General features: G+C 43.3%; 1 protein-coding gene across 7 annotated transcripts in view; it reads left to right on the forward strand.

Annotated features, from left to right (window-relative positions):
• The window catches only part of KIF16B (kinesin family member 16B), a 328,211-nt gene that overhangs the window by 46,455 nt on the left and 261,388 nt on the right, over positions 1 to 20,368 (forward strand). For all 7 annotated transcript variants that reach the window (XM_062203838.1, XM_062203839.1, XM_062203844.1 and 4 more), the window contains exons 3-11: positions 792 to 905; positions 6,199 to 6,315; positions 9,119 to 9,216; positions 10,263 to 10,372; positions 13,832 to 13,974; positions 15,702 to 15,870; positions 16,054 to 16,185; positions 17,289 to 17,464; positions 19,873 to 19,938. In XM_062203838.1, coding sequence (XP_062059822.1) covers positions 792 to 905; positions 6,199 to 6,315; positions 9,119 to 9,216; positions 10,263 to 10,372; positions 13,832 to 13,974; positions 15,702 to 15,870; positions 16,054 to 16,185; positions 17,289 to 17,464; positions 19,873 to 19,938 — 1,125 coding nt within the window. The remainder of the gene's footprint in view (positions 1 to 791; positions 906 to 6,198; positions 6,316 to 9,118; positions 9,217 to 10,262; positions 10,373 to 13,831; positions 13,975 to 15,701; positions 15,871 to 16,053; positions 16,186 to 17,288; positions 17,465 to 19,872; positions 19,939 to 20,368) is intronic.

The following is a 20,368-nucleotide window of genomic DNA, read 5'->3' on the forward strand; positions in this document are numbered from 1 at the left end:
CGATGCCCAGATTTTAAATCTTTTAATGCAGCTTTTTTTTCAATATAAAATGTGAATCATGGAAGATCTAGTGCTAACTGGAGTTACTTAGTATATAGTCAAGGACCTGAGTGAGGTTATAGGGGCATATGAAGACATTTGAACATTTGGGGGGTGTGTGTGTCTAATTAGCATATAGCAGAGTAGACAAGATATTTGCAGACATCTTCAGTAAGCTCACACTGTGATGTGTTCTGGGAGAATCCAGGCTCTCAGAGGTCAGAGAAATAATTCTGGATGGCGTGTTGAAGGGAAGCTTCACAGACGAGCAGACTTCTGACCTGGAGTTCTCAATGAGGCCACCAAATCACAGCACTCAAGGGGCTGCTGGAACAGACGAGATCCGTGTGAATGGATAGCAGGCCGTGGAGTTGTGCAAAGCCCAGCTCGGGCATTCAGGTGGAGAGAGCGCTGAAAGTCACTGAGGCTCTGGCTGGAGCATTGAGCTCATAGAAGTTAATTATGGGTAAAAAAAAAAAAAAAGAATACAGCAAGAATAGTAGCCTTAGGGGCATAGAGAACTTAGATTATGGAGGGAGTTTAGGTTGTGTTTAAGTTTTATTTATTGATTCTTTTAGGGAGGCTAGAAAGCTCTTTGATCAGGGAGTAAATAAGATTTTATATGTTCATTTTATATCTTTTAGGAACACATTTATTTATTTTTTCCTAATTTGGGTCAGTTGTCAAAGGGCAGAACTCTTGATTATTATTCTCTTCTCATTGTTGTTATTTTCATAATCATCTCTTTCTAGATACCAGAAGGAGGGACTGGGGACTCAGGAAGAGAACGGACGAAGACCTTCACGTATGACTTTTCTTTTTATTCTGCGGATACGAAAAGTCCAGATTACGTTTCACAAGAAATGGTATGCTATATTTTCAGAATTCTTTACTTTGATTTATTTCCATATTGAGTAAAACATGCCTATCTTAGACCACTTCAAAGCATCTTGCTAGTTTTTATTCTGAGTATAATTCTTATACAATCAGCCTTTGCTAATTTAGCCTTTTTGTTGTGACTGAGCATTTGTTTAAGCCAGAGAAGAATGCAGACCTCAAAAAGCTGATTTTTGGTTTTACTTCTGAGCGTGGTAGTTATGACTTTTGTTTCAAAACTTGGGTTTGGGCATGCCTATTGCCTTGAAGGAGCTCTGCAAGCAAGCATTTCGTAGGGTGGGGTGAGGGTTGCGGGGGATTTGTGTGCTGCTAAGCCCGGCAAATAAGTCACTCAGCCTTGAGTTCCTGCTATGGAGTGCAGCTTTAGGAGGTGGACTTCGAACCCAAGTCTCAGTTCATTTGCTGATGTGGATCATTATAGCTTCTCAGAAGAATTCTAGAAAGAATGTTTCATCTTGAATCTTTCTAGAATGTAGAATGATGCTGGCATTTGTCTGAGACACCTGCCTGGTGGGTGTTTCAGGGTTAAAATGGACATGTGAAGAGGGCAGAGAAGAACAGACGCAAAGGTGCCCCTGGAGAATATCAAAACCCTGTTTTTGACATTTCATGTGAGCACAAGGACAAGTATGTTTCCCCAGGTAGAGAAAAACTAGGTGTTGGAGCAGAATGGGGTTGGGGGAACACCAGTGTGAGTGAAAGAATAGCAGCTTTGGCCCAGGCCCCTTCCTGGCTGGTCAGTAGCTTCTTTAGATGCATTGCTTTAGGTCTCCATGTGTTAATGTGGTGATGAGAGTTTTTGTCCTGTGCATGCTGGTTGTATTCCTTGCAGGTTAAAAAACAGAGCATGAAAAAACTACTAGTTCTTTGCAACTTGAAGTCTGCCCATGCCCCAGAATCATGGACATTGCCTGGGGATTTGTTAGAAATGAGGAATCTCAGGACCTATTCCCTACTGCCTGCAAGATCCCGTGGGATTTGTGGGCACCTTCACATTGAGGAATGCAGTTGGTTTAGAAATGGTTTGTGGAGGACATTGGCTGTTTGAGACAAGGTCAGTGTTGGAAATACAGGGCTATAGTGACTGTATCCAGAAAATGTTGAGCCAAGCATCAGGGGAAACTAGAAAGAAAAGGCAGCAGTGGGAACAGGAGATGCATTGATAGAGGAGGTGCCTGCCACGAAAGAGGGACCAGGAGAGGAAGGATGATGCCTGAGTGTGTGTTGGTGCCAGAACCTGTGCTTGGTGCTCAGATGTGCTGCTCATTTCACCCGAAGAACCAGACATGGCCACTTTAAACTGAAGAGACTCAGTATTCCTAAGTAACTCGTTCAAGTTTGTGGACCCGATCCACTTTTCGTAGTAATACAGCTGAATCCCTGGGGTTGACGTCCAGGGTGGTGGAGAGCGCCTGGAGCTTTTAAGAGTGTGATGACAAAAGAGTGAGTGGCATGTTCTAGATGGCAGGTGGATAGGGCAGCCCATTGCATGAATAAATGAGGGAATGAGGAAGACGACTTTGGCATTGAGACGACTTGGTTAGTGAGCACTGGAGCTGAGCGTCTGGTGAAGAGTAAAATCTTGTAGATGATGGAATCTAGATTTTGGCTTCAAGATAGCAATGTGAGTGAAGTGGCAGTGAGGGAGATTAAGGGCAAGGCCAGTTTACTGTAGCCATCTCTATAATGTCTTCAACAGAGGATGAATGAAGAGGCTCGAAGGTACCTAAGGAACCACTGGATCTTCCTCCTTGTTAGCCTGAATTTGAGGCTTTCTAGGGACAGAGGCCAGTGCTGGGGAAAGCCCAGGGACACAGGGGTAGAGCGTTGTCTGACTACAGGGCCTGGCACAGTCAATGTTTGCTGACTGACTGACTTCATTTACAGGTAGTGCTTAATTTACTGGATCAATGACATTTCCTGAGTACTACAGGAGTCAAGATCAGGGAAGCAGTAGCAAGTTTAGCTCTTTGGGAAGTTAAAAGTAAGCACCCGGAGTTTAAAATCCATTTAGCTTTCATGTGTGGGATCTTCAGTGGTGGATAAATAACTTGAGATGTTCCACTAGGTTTCAAAGTCAGCAAAGCCTTGAGATATGTTAGTAAGCTCGATTGTCTATAGAACCACATGTCAATAAAAACCATGATAGGTACAGGACAATATCTATTGTTAAAGTACCCCATTAAAGGGAAGATCTCCCTTTGTCCCTAATTTCAACACCAGTTGTTACATACGAGGGCTTCATGCTGCCATTGCAGGCATAGGAAGGGGACTGATAGGTTGTCTCCCTGCCATAAGCGAGGGCAAGTGTGAGTGTGGCACGATGCTGGTGCTCTTGTTTTAGAAACATCACCAGAATGTCGAGAAAGTCTGTCGTACCTATTACTGTAGCTCAAGGCAAGCGCCCCTTGATGTTTACCAAATACCAGGTAAGGTGACCATTGTTAGTATTTCTTGCTTTCAAATTAAAGTTAGCAACACCAACAACAAAAATATCTGTGAGTGATTTCAGTTCACAGCAGTGTAAATTGAAGACCATTACATAATGTAAATTAAAGACTATTACATATTAAAGACCATTTTTGATGGGTTCTTCAAAGCTCCAAAGGGGGACTTTGGTCTCAGATGGCCTGTTCCTTATTTCAGAGCTGGTGAAACTTGAGACCTACAATCTTCCAGCCACATGGGAGAGGCCTTGTTTTAATGGTGCCCTCTAGTGGGCGATTCCCCTTAACGTGTAGCCCTGTTGCTACCATGGGTTTCCTGGAAATCAGCTTGAAGCTGGTGCTCCAAGCCTTTGGCGAGAGGTGCAATAGGGCATCCCGTTGTCCTTGCCTAGGAACCCTGGAGGTGTGGGCAGTGGTGCCAACTTTGGGTGAGCTTCTTGGAGCTGATATTGAGTGGCTCTGGTCTGTCTCTGACCTCAGAACTGTATTTATTGGATCTGTTTTTCCAACTCCCTGAGCCCCTTGAATGTGCAGAAAATCACCCGGGTTAATTTTCTGGAAAATACAGTGATAAAGTAGATGGCAGGTTTGAATTTTAACCTAGGGGAGAATTGCGTTCTGGAAATCTTTGGGATAGGTTTAGAAATGATATATCCCATCAGTTTGTTTTAGGCCCCAGACCAAACAATGAGAGAAAAATTCTTCTTTTAGCGTTTGAGAAGATAATGGGAAACTTTTTTCCTATCTAGTGAAATTGTAAACATGATATTTCTTTTTTGTTGTTGTTGTTTGTTTGAGGGAATTAGAGAAATAGAGTTTTCACTCAGGTGGGGAAAATGAATCTCAGACTGCTGATGTGGATCCTTGTAGTTCCTGGCCCCTGCTTGTCAGCAGAAGTGTGGGGAGGGGTCCTTGTTGACACAGAGGGTATGGGAGGAAGACACAGCGATAAGGGCCCAGCCTCAGGAAGGCCTGGGTGCACGACCTGGCTCTGCTGCTCCTGCCATGCACTGGAGTGCCCTGTGACCTAACCTCTCCCCTCAGCTTCCTCATCTGAAAAGTGGGTGTGGTGACACCACTGCCCTGTGGGGCTTTATGAGGATTAGTACCTGAGCCCCTGTGAGCTGCTGTGGCAGCTGAGAGTTAAGTCATCAGAAAATGGCCGCCCCTGCTGCTGAAGTGGCTGAACATTAACTCGGAAGGAATGAGACTGGTCACTGGGGAGATGGAGCGATGGCTTGTTAAGTCTTTTAATGAGGAGATCAAGGAAACAAAGTCCAAACAAGAAGATAGGTAGGAAGGTGGTGCCGGCAGGGTGCTGGCATCCCATCTGGTCTCTGGATGAGGAGCAGTGTCAATGGGCGTGGTTTATGGGGTGATGAAGGCAAGATGGCCAGCTTGTCAGCCCTGTGTGGGGTGTGGGTATCCTGCCAGAGGTCTCAACTGTGCAGGGCAGTTGGTTTCCCTGTGCCTAGTCTGATGTCACCCAGCCTGTGCATGTCTCCCGGTGGGGATCTGGCTCCCCACACAGGATTCTCAGTGTTGCCCGTGCTGATTGGCAGAGGCCAGTGCTCTAGGCCACCTTTCAGATTTGCTATACTTTGAAATCCCCTGGGGAGATTGGGAAAGCCTTGATCCCTGGGTTCTCAGCCCCTCTTACAGTCATCTCTAATGGAACCCGGGTAGCTGTTTGGCCAGTGGAACATCTCAAAGACTTGGCTATCGGCTGCTTTTGGCAGTTTGGCAGTAGCTGGGGAGGGCTTTGTGGTCCACCCATCTGGGTCTCATGAGTTGGCCAACAGGGCGCCCCTCACAGACTGAGTGTCCCTGCGGGGTGTCGATCCGCACCTTGGACAGTGGGGAGCTCCTCATCTTCCCCGGCTCTGGCTGAGAATCTGACCAGGCTTCCCTCTCTGACATCCCCTCTGCCCCTGCTGTGTCTGCTTTTTGAAGGGGGGAGCTGTTTTACCTGCCCTCCTCCTGCTGGGCCGAGAGTGCAGGAAGCCACAGGAAAGCTTCAGGTCACCCTTGCCAGCTGGATGGAACCAGGACGACCTCACATCTTGATTCGTCGCATTTACATCGCTTGTCCACGTGCAGTGTTTGTACTTTACCCCGTTCGTTCACTGCCCAGATTGTCCTGTGGTGCCCTGGACACGGACTCAGGCCGTTGTAGGTGTGGACCGAGGCTCCACACAGTGCTTCTCCCACCCACCCCACCCTGGGTGGACACCAAGAAGAGCTTCTGGACACTGACATGGGGCACGGCCATTCCAGCCTCATCCGCACCCACCCATCACTCATCAATGGGAGAAGCCCCGGAGACTAACAATTTTGATGGCTAGGTGGATGCTTAAAATGATGGCTCTGATTGGGTATCATTTGGGCAGTCATTTCTGGCTGCTGTAACCTTCAGGTTTTGAATGTTTAGTTTCTGGTGGTTCTGAGAGAATGAATAACTTTGTCAGTTTATGTAATCTTGAATGTAATTCTGAAGTTATGTAATTCAAATCACCTTTGCTTTGGGACGTGAGTGTCACTTGGCCTTGTTTGCATTTTTATATTTCAGGAATTTTTGTTGTTGTTAAGTAGGAAGAAGAATGGTGTTGCTTTTTGCTTACCTGAAAAGTTTACTTTTGATTAAAAAACGGGGTACATACATATTCCGTTGATAGCTGCTGTGCAGTGATTTATGTATATAGGGTAATCCCTAAGGGATAAAGGTGGCATTCAACAATATTGTCAGTGCTCCAGGGGCTTTTATTAAAACTCATGGTAATTGTCTCTTTTGTGTGTTTTTCCTTTTGGCTTTCAGGTTTTCCAAACCCTGGGCACAGACGTTGTGAAATCTGCATTTGAAGGTTACAATGCGTGTGTCTTTGCATACGGGCAAACTGGATCCGGGAAGTCCTACACCATGATGGGGAGCTCGGTAAGTTGTTTATATCGCACGGGGAGGAACTTTCTTATCGTCGCGCTCTGTTCCGATAGAATTATCTCTTTTATCTGTGTGGTCCGTACTAACTTGCTTTTCATGTTTGGATCATTTTTTAGTAATAAGATAAAACTCAGTAATAACTTGGGCTAAATTTCCTTTGAGAAATTTTAAATTAGAAATAGTTTTTAAGTTTATAAGCATGAATAATGGATGCAAGTCCCAGTTCATTTTCCCTTCTTAAAGACCTCATAATCTTATCAGAAAAGTATGCTGGCCCCACAAGTAATTTATTCTCCTTTCCTGCCAACACAACAGTTTGAATAAAATTATTGAAGTCTGCTCTTTTAAAAAACTATTCAAAGCGTTTTTTTCCCCAAGAAAAAATGTAAAAAAAAAATGTAGCTTTTTGATAGAAAGGTACTACGTCAATCCAGCCAATGCATGCAGAAGTTTTTTATAGTCTATATAGGGTTTTTGTAGAGTTATAGACACACTATATAAAGCTTAGTTATGAGACCATAAGCAGACACTGATGTTATTCTTGCTGCCCAAATATAGAGGGGTTAAAACCAAGTTCTCGCGGGCACTTGATGTTGCTTTTTGTTTCCCCAGATTGACATAGTGCTTGTGGTTTTAGTTTCCAAACCCATGGCAAGTTCTCGAGGGGGGTGAGGAGTGAGGATGGAGGAGTGAGGGTCTCCTGCCTGGATGCCGCTGCTGGTGTCGTCAATGCCGAAGGTTTGGCAGTTGGAAGTAGAACATTAGAGCAGAACAGGGTCTTTTCCCAATGGGATTTTTCAGTGCCCGTGACCTGGCTTCCTTCCTGTGACAAGTCCATGAGTGCTGTGCTGGGGGTCCTTGACGCTGAAAAGCAGGGAGGAAAAAACGAAAGGGACGGATAATTTGAAGTTTTACCTTTCCTTTTATCATCACTTCTCTCTTCCTGCTTCCCTACTGTGCCTCTGAGGGAAGTGAAATTTTTTGCATGTTGATTCTCTAGTGGCAATCTGATATAAGTTAAACGTTTATAAAACACTCATAAGTTAAAATTGCTTTTCTCTGACCTTATAGTTGAATACCACTTGGCTATTATTTGTTTGTTTACTTTAAAGCAAGTATCAAAATATGGTGAAAGGCTTAACTTTCTTTGACTAGAATTGGTACTGATTGAATGGTACAAAGACAAAACATGTCTTAAAGCAGTGACGATACCTGTTGTATTTTGGAGGTGGGGAGTGTAATAAAGGCAGGAGGAGGAGATTCGAGAAGCAAACATTGCAACTCTGAAGTTTTAGTTTCCTAACAAGATCATTTCACCTGATGTCATTCTGAGCTTCATCAGCCTGTCTGTGCTGAGGTGTGAATTATTGAGCATTCCACCCACGTGGTCTAGGTAATAGGGTGCATTACAATCTTGTGGTCCAGAAAGGCCAGCGTAGGGACACTGCATTAAAGGAGAGATGCAGTACACGTTTTAATGTGGTCCCGTCACTAACCTTTGAGACAAATACTAACCACTTTGAGGACCTACGAAGGTCTTCCTCATTTTTCTTTGCCTTGTGTATATTTCACTTCCCTTGGTCCATCTTCAATATACCTTTGACTTGATTCTACAGTTGTAGACTGCCTTGTTTGAAAGTGAGTAAGTCCTGTGTTGAACTAATTAGCAGCTGCTAACCACATATGGTCAACCCTCCTCATCCTCAGATTCAACTGACCACAGGTTGAAAATCTTTGAAAAGATTCCAAAGAGCCAAACTTCAGTTTCCTCTCCCGTGAGTCCCGTGCTGAGTCCATGCCAAGGAAGTGAATACCTCCTGCTGTTTCATGGGTCATCTGTCTCCAGCACATGCTATTTGAGCACTGTTCACCTCGCATTTCATTTGTGTGCTGTGTGTTTAGACCTATGGTGGTTTTGTCTGTATTGAACATGTATACACTTTCTTTGTTACTCCCTAAACAGGACTATATAACTATATATATATGTATGTATGTATGTGTACATGTATATATATACATAGATACACATATATATACATATACACACATATTTATATAACTTTGATGCAATGTTATGAATTGCAAGTAATATAGGGATGATTTGAAGTATATGAGAGCATGCATGTAGGTTATGTAAGAATGCTGTACCTTTATTTCTAAGATTTTTTTTTTTTTTTTTAATTTGAAAGGCAGAGTTAGAAAAATCTACCATCTGCTGATTCACTCCCCAAATGAACACAATGGTTGGGACTGGGTCTGGCTGAAGCCAGGAACCTAAAATTCCATCTGGGTCTTCCATGTGTGTGTCAGGGGTCCAGGTACTTGGGCCATCTTCTGTTGCTTTCCCAGGCACATTAGCAGGGAGCTGGATCAGAAGTAGAGCAGCTGGGACTTGAACTAGTGCTCACATGGGATGCCAGTATCGCAGGTGGCAGCTTAACCCTTTGTGCCACAATGCCAGCTCCACTGTGCCATTTCATATAAAAATATAAAATCCTCAGATTTTGGTATCTGTGGGGATGATGGAGTCTCGGAACCTATGCATGCCTCTCAGATTCTGCGGGTCGACTGTTACTATAGCCTCAGCAGGTGCAAGTCAGAAGGCTCCAGCATCTCACTGCAGAGAGTGGGTTGCTGCCCTGGGGTGAGGGTGGTAAATGGTGTGTGAGGGTTTCGGGGCGGTAGGCCTGGATTGGCATGTAGACAGACCCTGAGTCTCAGTTCACTCCACCAGATTGCAGATTCAGTCAAGAGCTTATTTGAAGGGACAGCTGTGATGTTCTCCTTTCCATTGCAGGGGGACTCTGGCTTGATACCTCGCATCTGTGAAGGGCTCTTCAGTCGCATAAATGAAACCACCAGATGGGATGAGGCATCCTTCCGAACAGAAGTCAGGTAGTGCCTGTGGCCTGAGTGCCTGGGTGTGAGCTTGGTTGGAGCCCTGGCTGCTTGGCTTGCTCTTAGGTGCTGGGCTGGATAAGGCCTTTGCATTCCTGCAGGGGAGTCTGCTCTTTCCCTCCCACTCCGTGGCAATTGGGCATAGAGCTTAAAAGAGTAAGGTTTCAGTGGCTTCCTTGGTTCCGTTTGGGTTAGGGTTTGGGAGGCTGGTAGAGAGAACACAGCTTGGTCAGACACCGTAGCATTTATCTCAGACACCCATGTACTTGCCTCTTTCTTTTCTTTTTTTTTTTTTTTAATTTATTTATTTATTTGAAAGTCAGAGTTACACAGAGAGAGGAGAGGCAGAGAGAGAGAGAGAGAGAGTTAGTTCCATCCGCTGGTTCACTCTCCAATTGGCTGCAATGGCTGAAGCTGCGCTGATCCGAAGCCAAGAGCCAGAAGCTTATTCCAGGTCTCCCACGTGGGTGCAGGGGCCTAAGAACTTGGGCCATCTTCTACTGCTTTCCCATGCCATAGCAGAGAGCCGGATCAGAAGTGGAGCAGCTGGGTCTCAAACCAGAGCCCATATGGGATGCTGGTGCTTCAGGCCAGGGCGTTAACCCGCTGTGCCACAGTGCCGGCCTCCCTTGCCTCTTTCTGTTATTCTTTATGTTGGTAGAGTCACTGTAAATCTAATACACAAATAAATCTGAACACTTCACGTGACTTTTCCTCTTTGAAATGAAACCTATGGGGAGCTAGTGTAGCCGCCTCAATGGCTATGAGTGTGGACTGGTCAGTCCAGGGTCTCATAGATGCTTGGCCTTTTGGTGGCTGTGTGGCCTTGCACAAGTTATTTATATCATAAATGCCCTTGCCTCACCTGAAAAATGAGAATGACAGTTGTACCCCACTCTGGGTCACTGTGTAGACAATCCAGGGTAACCCAGAGTTACCTCCCCGACAAATGTGTGTTGCTGCCGCTAAGCATTTTGCTGTTAGGACTATTACACTTGTCTAGACTTGTATTTCTTAATTTAATTCTATTTAACACTTTTTAGCTATTTAGAAATTTACAATGAACGGGTGAGAGATCTGCTTAGGAGGAAGTCGTCCAAGACCTTCAATTTAAGAGTCCGTGAGCATCCCAAAGAAGGACCTTACGTAGAAGGTAAGAGAGATTGATTCCTAACCCTTTTCTGCCTAAAAATCAGTGTAAACACAACACTCTCCGACACAGAAAGGTTAGCGTTATGTTGAGACAGAAAAAAATGTGTTTGCTTTTGGTTTATTACAGTAGACATGGCATGAGCCGTCACCTCCCAGTGTTCACGTAATGAATTCCTATGTCCCTGGCCTTCACTGGTTTTGTGAGGCTGCCCAATGGTTTCCTCTGGCAGTAGGTGATTCCTAGAAATTGTTTTCTTGTGTTCTCAAGCATGACAAGCGAGCCTACAATCTGTCTTTTAGTGGCATTGCATTTTAGCCATGAATTGTCACCGGTCCCAGTGCTGATACGGCCAGGAAAGATAATACCTCCCGCCTGTTGACAAGAGCGCTTGCCAGAGGTCCTGAGTGTGGCTGTGAGCATCTGTGCTGGGACACACTAGCAGTGGCCCAGTCAGTGGTGGGGACGCCACAAGGCCATCCTTTTAGCATAGCCGACTCACCGTGCACAAGGTGGCTGAGTGATGGCCGGCCTGCAGGAATTCGACACGTAAGGAAGAGGCGCTTCCATGTGGGTACTGCTCTTCGTGTGTGTCTCCTTGGAGGCAAGACTGAGAACTGGCCATGGGCTTAAAGATGTGCCTATATTTGAAGGTTGTTTTCATCTGAAAATATCAGATACACTTATAGGACCCAACACATATTTTATTAAATGTCCATTTGAGCTGTTGCCTTCTGTGTTGAAAGCAAAGTATGACCCTAAGTAGCTGTTTTGTGGCCCATGGAATAACTATGATTGTTAAGAGTTTTTAATTCAACATGTGTGTTCATGTTTTCCTTTTAATTGTCTTATCAGATTTCAAAAACCATAAAAACTGTTGCATGAACAGATACTTGTGGGATTTAGTTTCTAATAAACGTGCTATTCAAGCATCAGAGGAGTAAGGGTTACTCAGTTTTCTAGGAGGCCGGGCCAGTGTTGTGGTGCAGCAGGTTAAGCCACCACTTGCGATGCTGGCATCTCACTTCAGAGTACTGATTTGAGGCCTGACTACTCTGCTTCCAATACAGCTTTCTGCTATTGTGCCCAGGAGGGCAGTGGAACATGGCTCGCCACCTATGTGCGAGACCGTCCAGACCTGCCTATTGCAGCATTTCGGGAGTGAACCAGCAGATGAACGATCCCTCTCTGTCCCTCTGCCTTTTAAATACATACATACATCTTAAAAAGAACTGCCTAGGAGGAAAAGAAAAGTAAGCTGGTACTATAGTTCAGTTTTTACACCACGATAAATGGTGAATGGTTCAAATATTTAAATGTAAATTATGAAATGATAAAATGGTTAGAAGACATCATGAGTTAAATTTTTCTAGAAACTTGGAGGAAGGAAAGCTTCTAAAAATGTGATTTGAAGCCAGAAATCCTTCAAGAAAAGATGTTAATTTTGAAATAATAAAAATAAGATAAAATTTTACACTTGGCAGAAACCCTGTAATAAGCAAATTAAACAACTTCAAAACTTGAGAAAGTATTTTCAAATTTCAGACAAATGACTAATTTACCTAATATGTGATGAAAAGTTCCCTTAAGTCCATAGGGCAGATCCAATAGCCAAATAGAGAAATGGACAAATTATAGATAGGCCGCTCAGAGAAGTGAAAATACTCATGGAATGCTCAGCCTTGCTCATAAAAAAAGAGAAAAGCAAAATAAAAATACTTAAGATAATATCTGTCTCCTCTCCATCTTTGGTCGACATACATATGCCTGATTAGACGGTATTGGAGAGTGTGTTGGGAGAGCAGCACTCTTTTTTTGTTTGTGTTTTAAGTTTTATTTGTGATGTGGGTAGAGAGGGAGTAGAAGTTTCTACTGGTCGATCTCCACATGCCCAGAATGGCCCAGGGGCTGAAGCTGGGAGATGGGAACACAATCAAAGTCTCTCACGTGGTGGCAGGAGCCCATTCTCTTGAGCCATCACTGCTGCGTACCCGGGGTGGGGGTCTATATTAGCTGGAAGCTAGAGTGAGGAATAGAGCTGGGGGTCAAACCCAGGCACTCTGGTGTAGAATGTGGGCCTTGCCACCAGGTTCTTAACTGCCAGGCCTAATACCCACCCCCAAGACAGGCTTCCTTACATGTTGCTGTTGTTGTGTGCAAATTGTCCTGTATGGGATGCTGACTGTGTGGAGGACAGTTTTGCAATATGCATCAAAATTTCGAATGTGTTTTGATTCAGCAGTTCTATCTGTCAAAATTAATTCTGAGAACCATTGGTAGACATTTGAAAAGACTTATGTACAAGATTATTTGTAGCAGCATTACTTGTAATTGGAAACAAAATGTAAACAGCTTCTATAGTCTCAATAGGAGACTGGTTAAATTGATTATGGTGCAAACATACAATCGAATGCCCTGTAGGCTTAAAAATGAATGAGAAACCACCTGAACCAATACAGAATGTTCAATATATCATTACATTAAGAAGCAAGGTACAACATTATATTTATGGTATGCTACTGTTTTTGTAAATGAGGAAAGAGAGACGTTTTATATACATGTAATTGCCTGTGTTTGTGTGGATTGTTTCTAGTAGGGAATGGGGAAACTTATATCATTTGGTTTATAGCATAAGGGGAGGAGTGGGTCTCTTTACACAGTATACTTTTTGTCTTTGGAACTATATGAATGTTCAAAATAAAAAGATGACAGTTTAAAGGACTTAAAAACATGTTTTTGGGCTTAGCATGAATGTAACGCTTTTGCAGTTTTCTTCTGTATGCTGTGACTGGTGCAGATGAGGTTGATGTTGAAAACTAATATTCATCCTTAATATTGTGTGTGGTAGGTTCACAAGATCAGGCGAGGTGACGGAGGCACAGGGAGGCTGGGCAACTTGTCTGCAACCGTGAAGTCCACGGCTAGTAAGCCACAGAGCTGGGTTTTGTAGTAAGCTCCCGAGACTGGGTTTTGTTTTTTAGTTTTTTATTTTTATTTTTTTGAGAGAGTTATAGAGAGGGAGAGCCAGAGAGAGAGGTCTTTCATTTTGCTGATTCACTCCCCAAATGATCGCAATGGCCAGAGCTGAGCTGATCCGAAGCCAGGAGTCAGGATCTTCTTCTAGGTCTCCCACATGGGTGCAGGGGCCCAAGGACTTGGGACATCTTCTACTGCTTTTCCAGGCCATAGCAGAGAGCTGGATCGGACGAGGAGTAGCTGAGACTTGAACTGGGGCCCATATGGGATGCTGGCGCTGTAGGCTGGGGCTTTAACCTGCTGCCCACCAGCTCCAAGACTGGGTTTTATAGCAACACATTCCAGAAACAAGATCTTTCCTCAAGTCCGCAGATTTGGACAGTTCTTATTTCATTTCATAGAGGGAAACTTCTTACTCCATTTACTATATGTTAGAGTGATTACTTCACTCCCCCCATCCCACCCCCCCCTTTTTTTTTTTTTCAGATTTATCCAAACATTTGGTACAGAATTACAGTGATGTGGAAGAACTTATGGATGCAGGAAATATCAATCGGACCACGGCTGCAACTGGCATGAATGACGTCAGCAGCAGGTCTCATGCCATCTTCACCATCAAGTTCACTCAGGTAAGGCAGCTGTGGGGCCGTCCGGCGCCGTCCCGGAGGTCATGACTGGCTGATTAGCACCAGCTGAGGACTGATCACTGTTGAACCAGGAGCAGCAGCAGACAAAGGTGACTGACTGTCATTTTCCTGTTAATTAGAGTCGAACATGTGCTGCACTCTGGGTTTCTCCGTGGTTACAGTCACAGTCATTTGAAATGTCCAGATGCATCCCTTTAAGAAATATTTAGCACGCATCTTGCCCTGTCCTAGGCATAAGGAAAAATTTGCTCTGCGCTTAATTAAGCCAAAGTTGTCACTGTGGCGAGCTCTGTGGGAGATAATGGATTGAGAGTGAGACCGGCTGGAGGCCATTGTCGCCCCATGGAGCCCGGCCCGCAATGTTGATGGTGATTATTAGGATGATGTTACAGGACAAGGGACATTTATAACTCCTAATGTAGGAATTCATTATGACCAAGGGCTGGAGAATGTCTTCTAGCCGTGTGGAAATTCCTGAGGGTGACTGTTTTAACTCCAAGGCCAGTAGAACACCTGAATGTAAAAATGTCCAAGTCGGGGGCCGGCGCTGTGGCGTAGAAGGTTAAGCCCCTGCCTGCAGTGCCAGCATCCCGTACAGGTACCAGTTCAAGTCCTGGCTGCTCCACTTCTGATCCAGTTCCCTGCTAATGTGCCTGGGAAGGCAGCAGAGGATGGCCCAGGTGCGTGGGCCCCTGCACCCATGTGGGAGACCCGGGGGAAGCTCCTGGCTTCTGGTTTCTGTTGTGGCCATTTGGGGAGTGAACCAGCAGATAGAAGATTGTCTCTCTCTCTCCCTCTCTCCTTCTATGTATCTCTGCCTTTCACATAAATAAATCAATCTTAAGAACACCTGTCAGATCCTGTCGCAGCTTGTGCACGTGTTCCAAGTGTGGGGATGCCCTCACCTGTAGTCACAGTTGCGGAAGACAGCATTTTACCAGTGAGGGGGCCAGAGAGCACGAAAGTGAAAACAACTGTTGAGGATCATCCAGAGCAACTCCTAAAATTCGCCACCTCTTCACCTTTTGCTAGGCCTTGTCACGTGATTTACTGTAGTTGACTGAGTTTTCTCCTGCTTTCTATTTATTGGTTGATTAGGCTATGACCTCTTCTAGTTTCTAAGAAGCTTACCTTTCTTTCAAAATGTGTATTGTTTTTGCATTTTGGTTCCAAATTTGCTATGTAGTTTAAGACTCACTGGGAAAATAAAGCTTTGGTAGAATTTGGAAGCAGGGAATATAGTTTTCTAGGTTTCACATAAAAAGTAATTGGTAAAGCAAAATGTTGTAACACCAAGTAATGGTCAGATGATCTTTCTGTATTTGTCACATCTTGGAACGCCTCTGAGCTTGGACTGCTGGGGAGTCTAGAAGAGAACAGTACTCATTATTTGTTTGCCTCCATTTTCTTTGGTGAGTGGCCCTCAGAGCCTGGTCTCTGATTTCACTGCGGCCTCAGGAGGCCTTTGTCAAGCGTGACTGAGCGATCTGAGAGATGGCGTCATCAGGCATCATGATAGACTTCCATCACATTGAGTTCCTCTTGGGAAGATTCTGTAATCAGGTTGAAGGCCAGTAAAACGGCAAAATGCAAACAAAATCTTACCCCGAGAGATCTCAGTGAGGAGTGGAAAATAATTAGAATTTGTATCGCAAACAGCATCAGGGCCCTGTGTACCTCCTGAGTTTCACTTTTATGTCTTACCGCAGGCAAAATTTGATTCTGAAATGCCGTGTGAAACCGTGAGCAAGATCCACTTAGTCGATCTTGCTGGAAGTGAGCGCGCGGATGCCACCGGTGCCACCGGGGTTAGGCTGAAGGAAGGGGGCAACATTAACAAGTCCCTGGTGACCCTGGGAAACGTCATTTCTGCCTTAGGTGGGTCTGCACGCGTCCCTTGCCGCCTCTTTCGCCTCATGGTGCCACAGCAGCATGGAGCAGATTTGTTTAGTCTGTGTTGCAAACTGAGGCAATTTCCTCAAGATTTTTGCAAGTGAAATTAGAAAAAAAAATTTAATAATTATCCTCTCTTCCCTTTTTTTTTCTTCTTCCCCCCTGCAGCTGATTTATCTCAGGATGCAGCAAACCCTCTTGTAAAGAAGAAGCAGGTTTTTGTGCCTTACAGGGATTCTGTTTTGACTTGGTTGTTAAAAGATAGCCTTGGAGGAAACTCTAAAACCATCATGATTGCCAGTAAGTTTTAAGTTATTTTCCTGAGCATCCAATGGTTCCTGCAAATTAACTGGAAATCCTGCATCTTGAAGTGTCTTGTTAATATAGAGCACTTTTTGTTTCTTGGAAAATGAATAGTCTTTCTATCTTGAAGACAAGTATGTTCTGTGATTTAATAATGCAGTATATTATTATTCACTGTATAGGGCTTCCCTGTGTTACGGAAGCTGTGATAATCTGCAGTTTTCTTTTGCTTAAAGTGCAAGATAGAAACTTAATATCACTTATTCATAGAGAGAAAGCATTATAGGGGCATAGAATAAAAATAACCCAATGTTATTTTTCTTTTAAAAGTAGTAAATATAGAATTTAAAATTAAAAATTAACATGAAAAACAATACATATGACAAATAATGATAACAGTAATATACTTTATTTCTGCATTTTGACCAATTCACTGAAAGAAGCAGCATAGAGAAAAAAAAAAAAAACCCAGAGAGAGGGGAGAGAATAATTGGGGCAAACTCAAGAACTATTTGCTGCCGCATTCTGCTCTCCACCCTCTGTTCCTTCCACTCTGCCCTTCCCCTTCGCCACGTCTTTGCCACGGCCAGCACACCCGTTCACTGTGGAGACAAGGGTTCTACCTTAGAGTGTGTACTCCACATGAAGTGGTGTCGTCTCTTAACCCTTCACTTCGGTGGGGGGGTGAGTTTAACCAATGCTTGAGGAAAGCAAGAATTACCTGATCTGCTTCAGGTGTTTCCAGATGGTAAGTTTCGACAAAACTTTTAAGATTCCTACTTAATTTCGAAGTACGTAGTCTTGAAATCGTACCCATCTTATGTTTTCAACTGAAAAAACTACCTACAGTGAGGCATCTCATCTTAGATGGCTGATTGTAGACTTCAGAAGAGCAAAGTGACATTTAATTTAGTGTTTTGGTTTTGTGAGCACCCTTTCTTATAAATCTTAGATAATTTTTAATATTCATTGCAGCGGCAATGAATATTTAGTCTATTCAATGACCTGGGGTTAATCTGACTTTTAAATTACACACCAACTTTGGGTTAAATGAAACATGGAGTGCTGGATAAATTATTTTTTGAATTCATTCTTCACAGCCATTTCACCTGCTGATGTCAATTACGGAGAAACCCTAAGTACTCTTCGCTATGCAAATAGAGCCAAAAACATCATCAACAAGCCTACCATTAATGAGGACGCCAACGTCAAGCTCATCCGTGAACTGAGAGCTGAAATAGCCAGGCTGAAGATGCTGCTTGCACAAGGGAATCAGGTTGGGTTCTTCTGAGATTTACAGATGATTTTCTTTTGAGTAATGGCATCTATTTCTGGATCTTAATGAGACAATTATCTCGCTCCTACTATTGATTTGAGTAAATAAGTGCTAAGTAAAGCTTTGAATGAGTTAGCCAGTCTCTCCTCTACATCAGTCTCCTATTGGCCCTTGCATTCATTATGTGCTACGTGTGTAAGATTCTATCCACTAAACCTGAAATGATTAACTATCTAATAGTTATCAATTATGGATGGAAATTTAGCATGCAATAGGATTAGCAGCATAATCTCCATTAGTGGAAAGAAATTGAGATGCTTAGAGTAATAGTTAAAATTCTACCCATGCATTTTATGACTTTAAAATGTGTTTTAACAGAATGAAAGACTTGTTTGAACACCTTTCTGAATCTTTGCTTCCCGTCGCCCATCACAGAGGTGACTATGGTGACTCAGTGACACGTGGGGCATGATGCTTGGGGCCTGGCAGAGATACTGTGCGGGAGCCTTGCTGAATTGTTGAAATGGCCTCACTAAGAGCTTTTGGGATTCTAGTGAACAAAGCCTTGTCCTTTTGTATTTTCACAATAAACCTCTTTAGAGTGTGCCTAGTGTGTGTGCGGAGTTAATGTTCTGTGATAAATAGAGTGTGTTAAGTTCTAGTAGGGTTAGATTCTGCTGTGAAGAAAGGCCACCCTTGAAAGAAAATCAAGGATTGCTTTTTAAAAGGTTGAAGTTAGACTGAAGCTAGAAATAAAATAAAGATACAAATACATTTCTTTCCATTCTCTTAACCCAAGAATGGATGTCTCAAGTGTATTATGAAAAGAAATCCTTTTTTTTTTTTTTCATGCAAGTGGTGTCTCTACAGTAGTGCCTTCTATGTAGGAATAGATGACACTTGAGCTCTTGACATCCCATAAATGGTTTGATCTGTGAAAATACAGACAGGGCGCAAACCTCACTGAATTTCCCGTATCCTGAAATACACCTGACAGTTCTTTCCCACAAGAGGTGGATAGCAGATGCACAGGAATTATTTATTGAACTTGAAAATATCTGCACATACATTTCCCTTTATGATGCAGAGCTTCCATCGTGTGAAAGGAAGTTGTTTGAGCCTAAGAAGAACGCCTTTTGAGTGTTGTAGTTTGAACAGAAAGTGGAAAATAAATAACAATGAGAAAAATACTGTGGCCTCTATAGAGGACAGCTTGGCAATTAAAGAAAAAATATCATGCATATAGATGATTTGCCAGTTCCCCTTCTGTATTCCAGTGACACAGCCTTGTAACCCATAGGCAGATGGTCACTGTAGTATTGTTGGTAAAGCAAAAGATTAGGGAAGAAGACAAAAAAAGGACCCCACTACATTTACATTAATTGGGGAGCGCTAATAATTATAAATTATAATTTATATAATATTTTATATAAATAGTACTATAATAATTTAAAACAATATAAAAATATAATTTATATAAATTACAGAGTATATACAATGACATACTGTGAATGGAACCAAAATGATTATGACTGAAGCAGGTTTATTTTTACTGAATTTTCTAGAAGACATATTGTTGAGTGAAAAAGGAAATCTTTAGAATATAAACTAAAAGCAGTATAAATTAAAAGCAATGCAGATGTACTTGTATATGACTAAAGTTACTCCAGGTTTTTTGTGCCCAACTGGGGAAGAGTGATTGCCTATGGATGGATTGGGAGATATATTGCCTTTCTTTCTTCCCAAAGACATCCCAGGCAGTGAGAAAGCACACAGAATAGGGAGCCTTGTGTCTAGGCCAGGGATAAAAATGCTCTGAGTGAGCCCTCCCTGGCTCCATTTTCCTCTTCTGTCCATATCTGCTTGTCCCTACCGGTTCTGACCTGATTTTGATGTTTATAATTCTCATGTCAATAGTCCTTAAATTTTCCCAAAATGGATAAATTGTAGTGTAGCCATCCCTGCGATGCCATTCTACAGTGAATATAAATGAGCTTTCCTTTTTGTCTCTCTCTGTTGGTGAACCTCAGAAGCCTGGGGTTGAGGGAGACTTAGGCATGTTCCCAGTGAATTTTATACTTCAGGCATTCTCATACGGGTAGATCCTGAAGATCTAGGGGTTTAGATGGCTTGGTTTTGGTGAAACCTCAGTGTGTGGCATCTTTCACCTTGCTGAGTAGTATTGCAAATGCAGACTCGCCAGGGTGCCATGGTTCTGATACTATGAAGTGTGTGTCTCATAGATTAAATACTTGTGACAACTAGTACTTTTTAGGAGAATGTAGGGCCTTACTTTTCACTTCTGTTGGTTTCTGTGGAAATTTTTGATAATTTATTTATGGAAAAATTCTTATTCTGGATTGTTGCTGTTTGCTAATTGCTGATATCTGTTATGCTTTGAATTCTAGATTGCCCTCTTGGACTCCCCCACAGCTTTAAGTATGGAAGAAAAACTTCAGCAGAATGAAGCCAGAGTAAGTGATCCTTTGACTTGTTGCTTTTTTTTTTTTAAGATTTATCTATTTATTTGAAAGTCAGAATCACACAGAGAGAGAAGGAGAGGCCGGGAGAGAGAAAGAGAGGTCTTCCACCCACTGGTTCACTCCCCATATGACCACAAGTGGCCGGAGCTGAGCTGATCTGAAGCCAGGAATCAGGAGCTTCCTCTGCATCTTCCCACATGGGTGCAGAGGCCCAAGGACTTGTGCCATCCTCCACTCCTTTCCCAGGCCACAGCAGAGAGCCGAGTTGGGAGTGGAGCAGCCAGGACTAGAACCGTTGCCTATATGGGATGCTGGCACTGCAGGACGTGGCTCCACAGCACTGGCTCTGACTTTTTGCTTTTTAAGGTCACAACTTTCACTGTTTTTTAAGGTGACTGTTTTGTGGTACCTACCCCTTGAC

The sequence above is a fragment of the Lepus europaeus genome, chromosome 10, assembly GCF_033115175.1.
Source record: "Lepus europaeus isolate LE1 chromosome 10, mLepTim1.pri, whole genome shotgun sequence".
Taxonomy (NCBI): domain Eukaryota; kingdom Metazoa; phylum Chordata; class Mammalia; order Lagomorpha; family Leporidae; genus Lepus; species Lepus europaeus.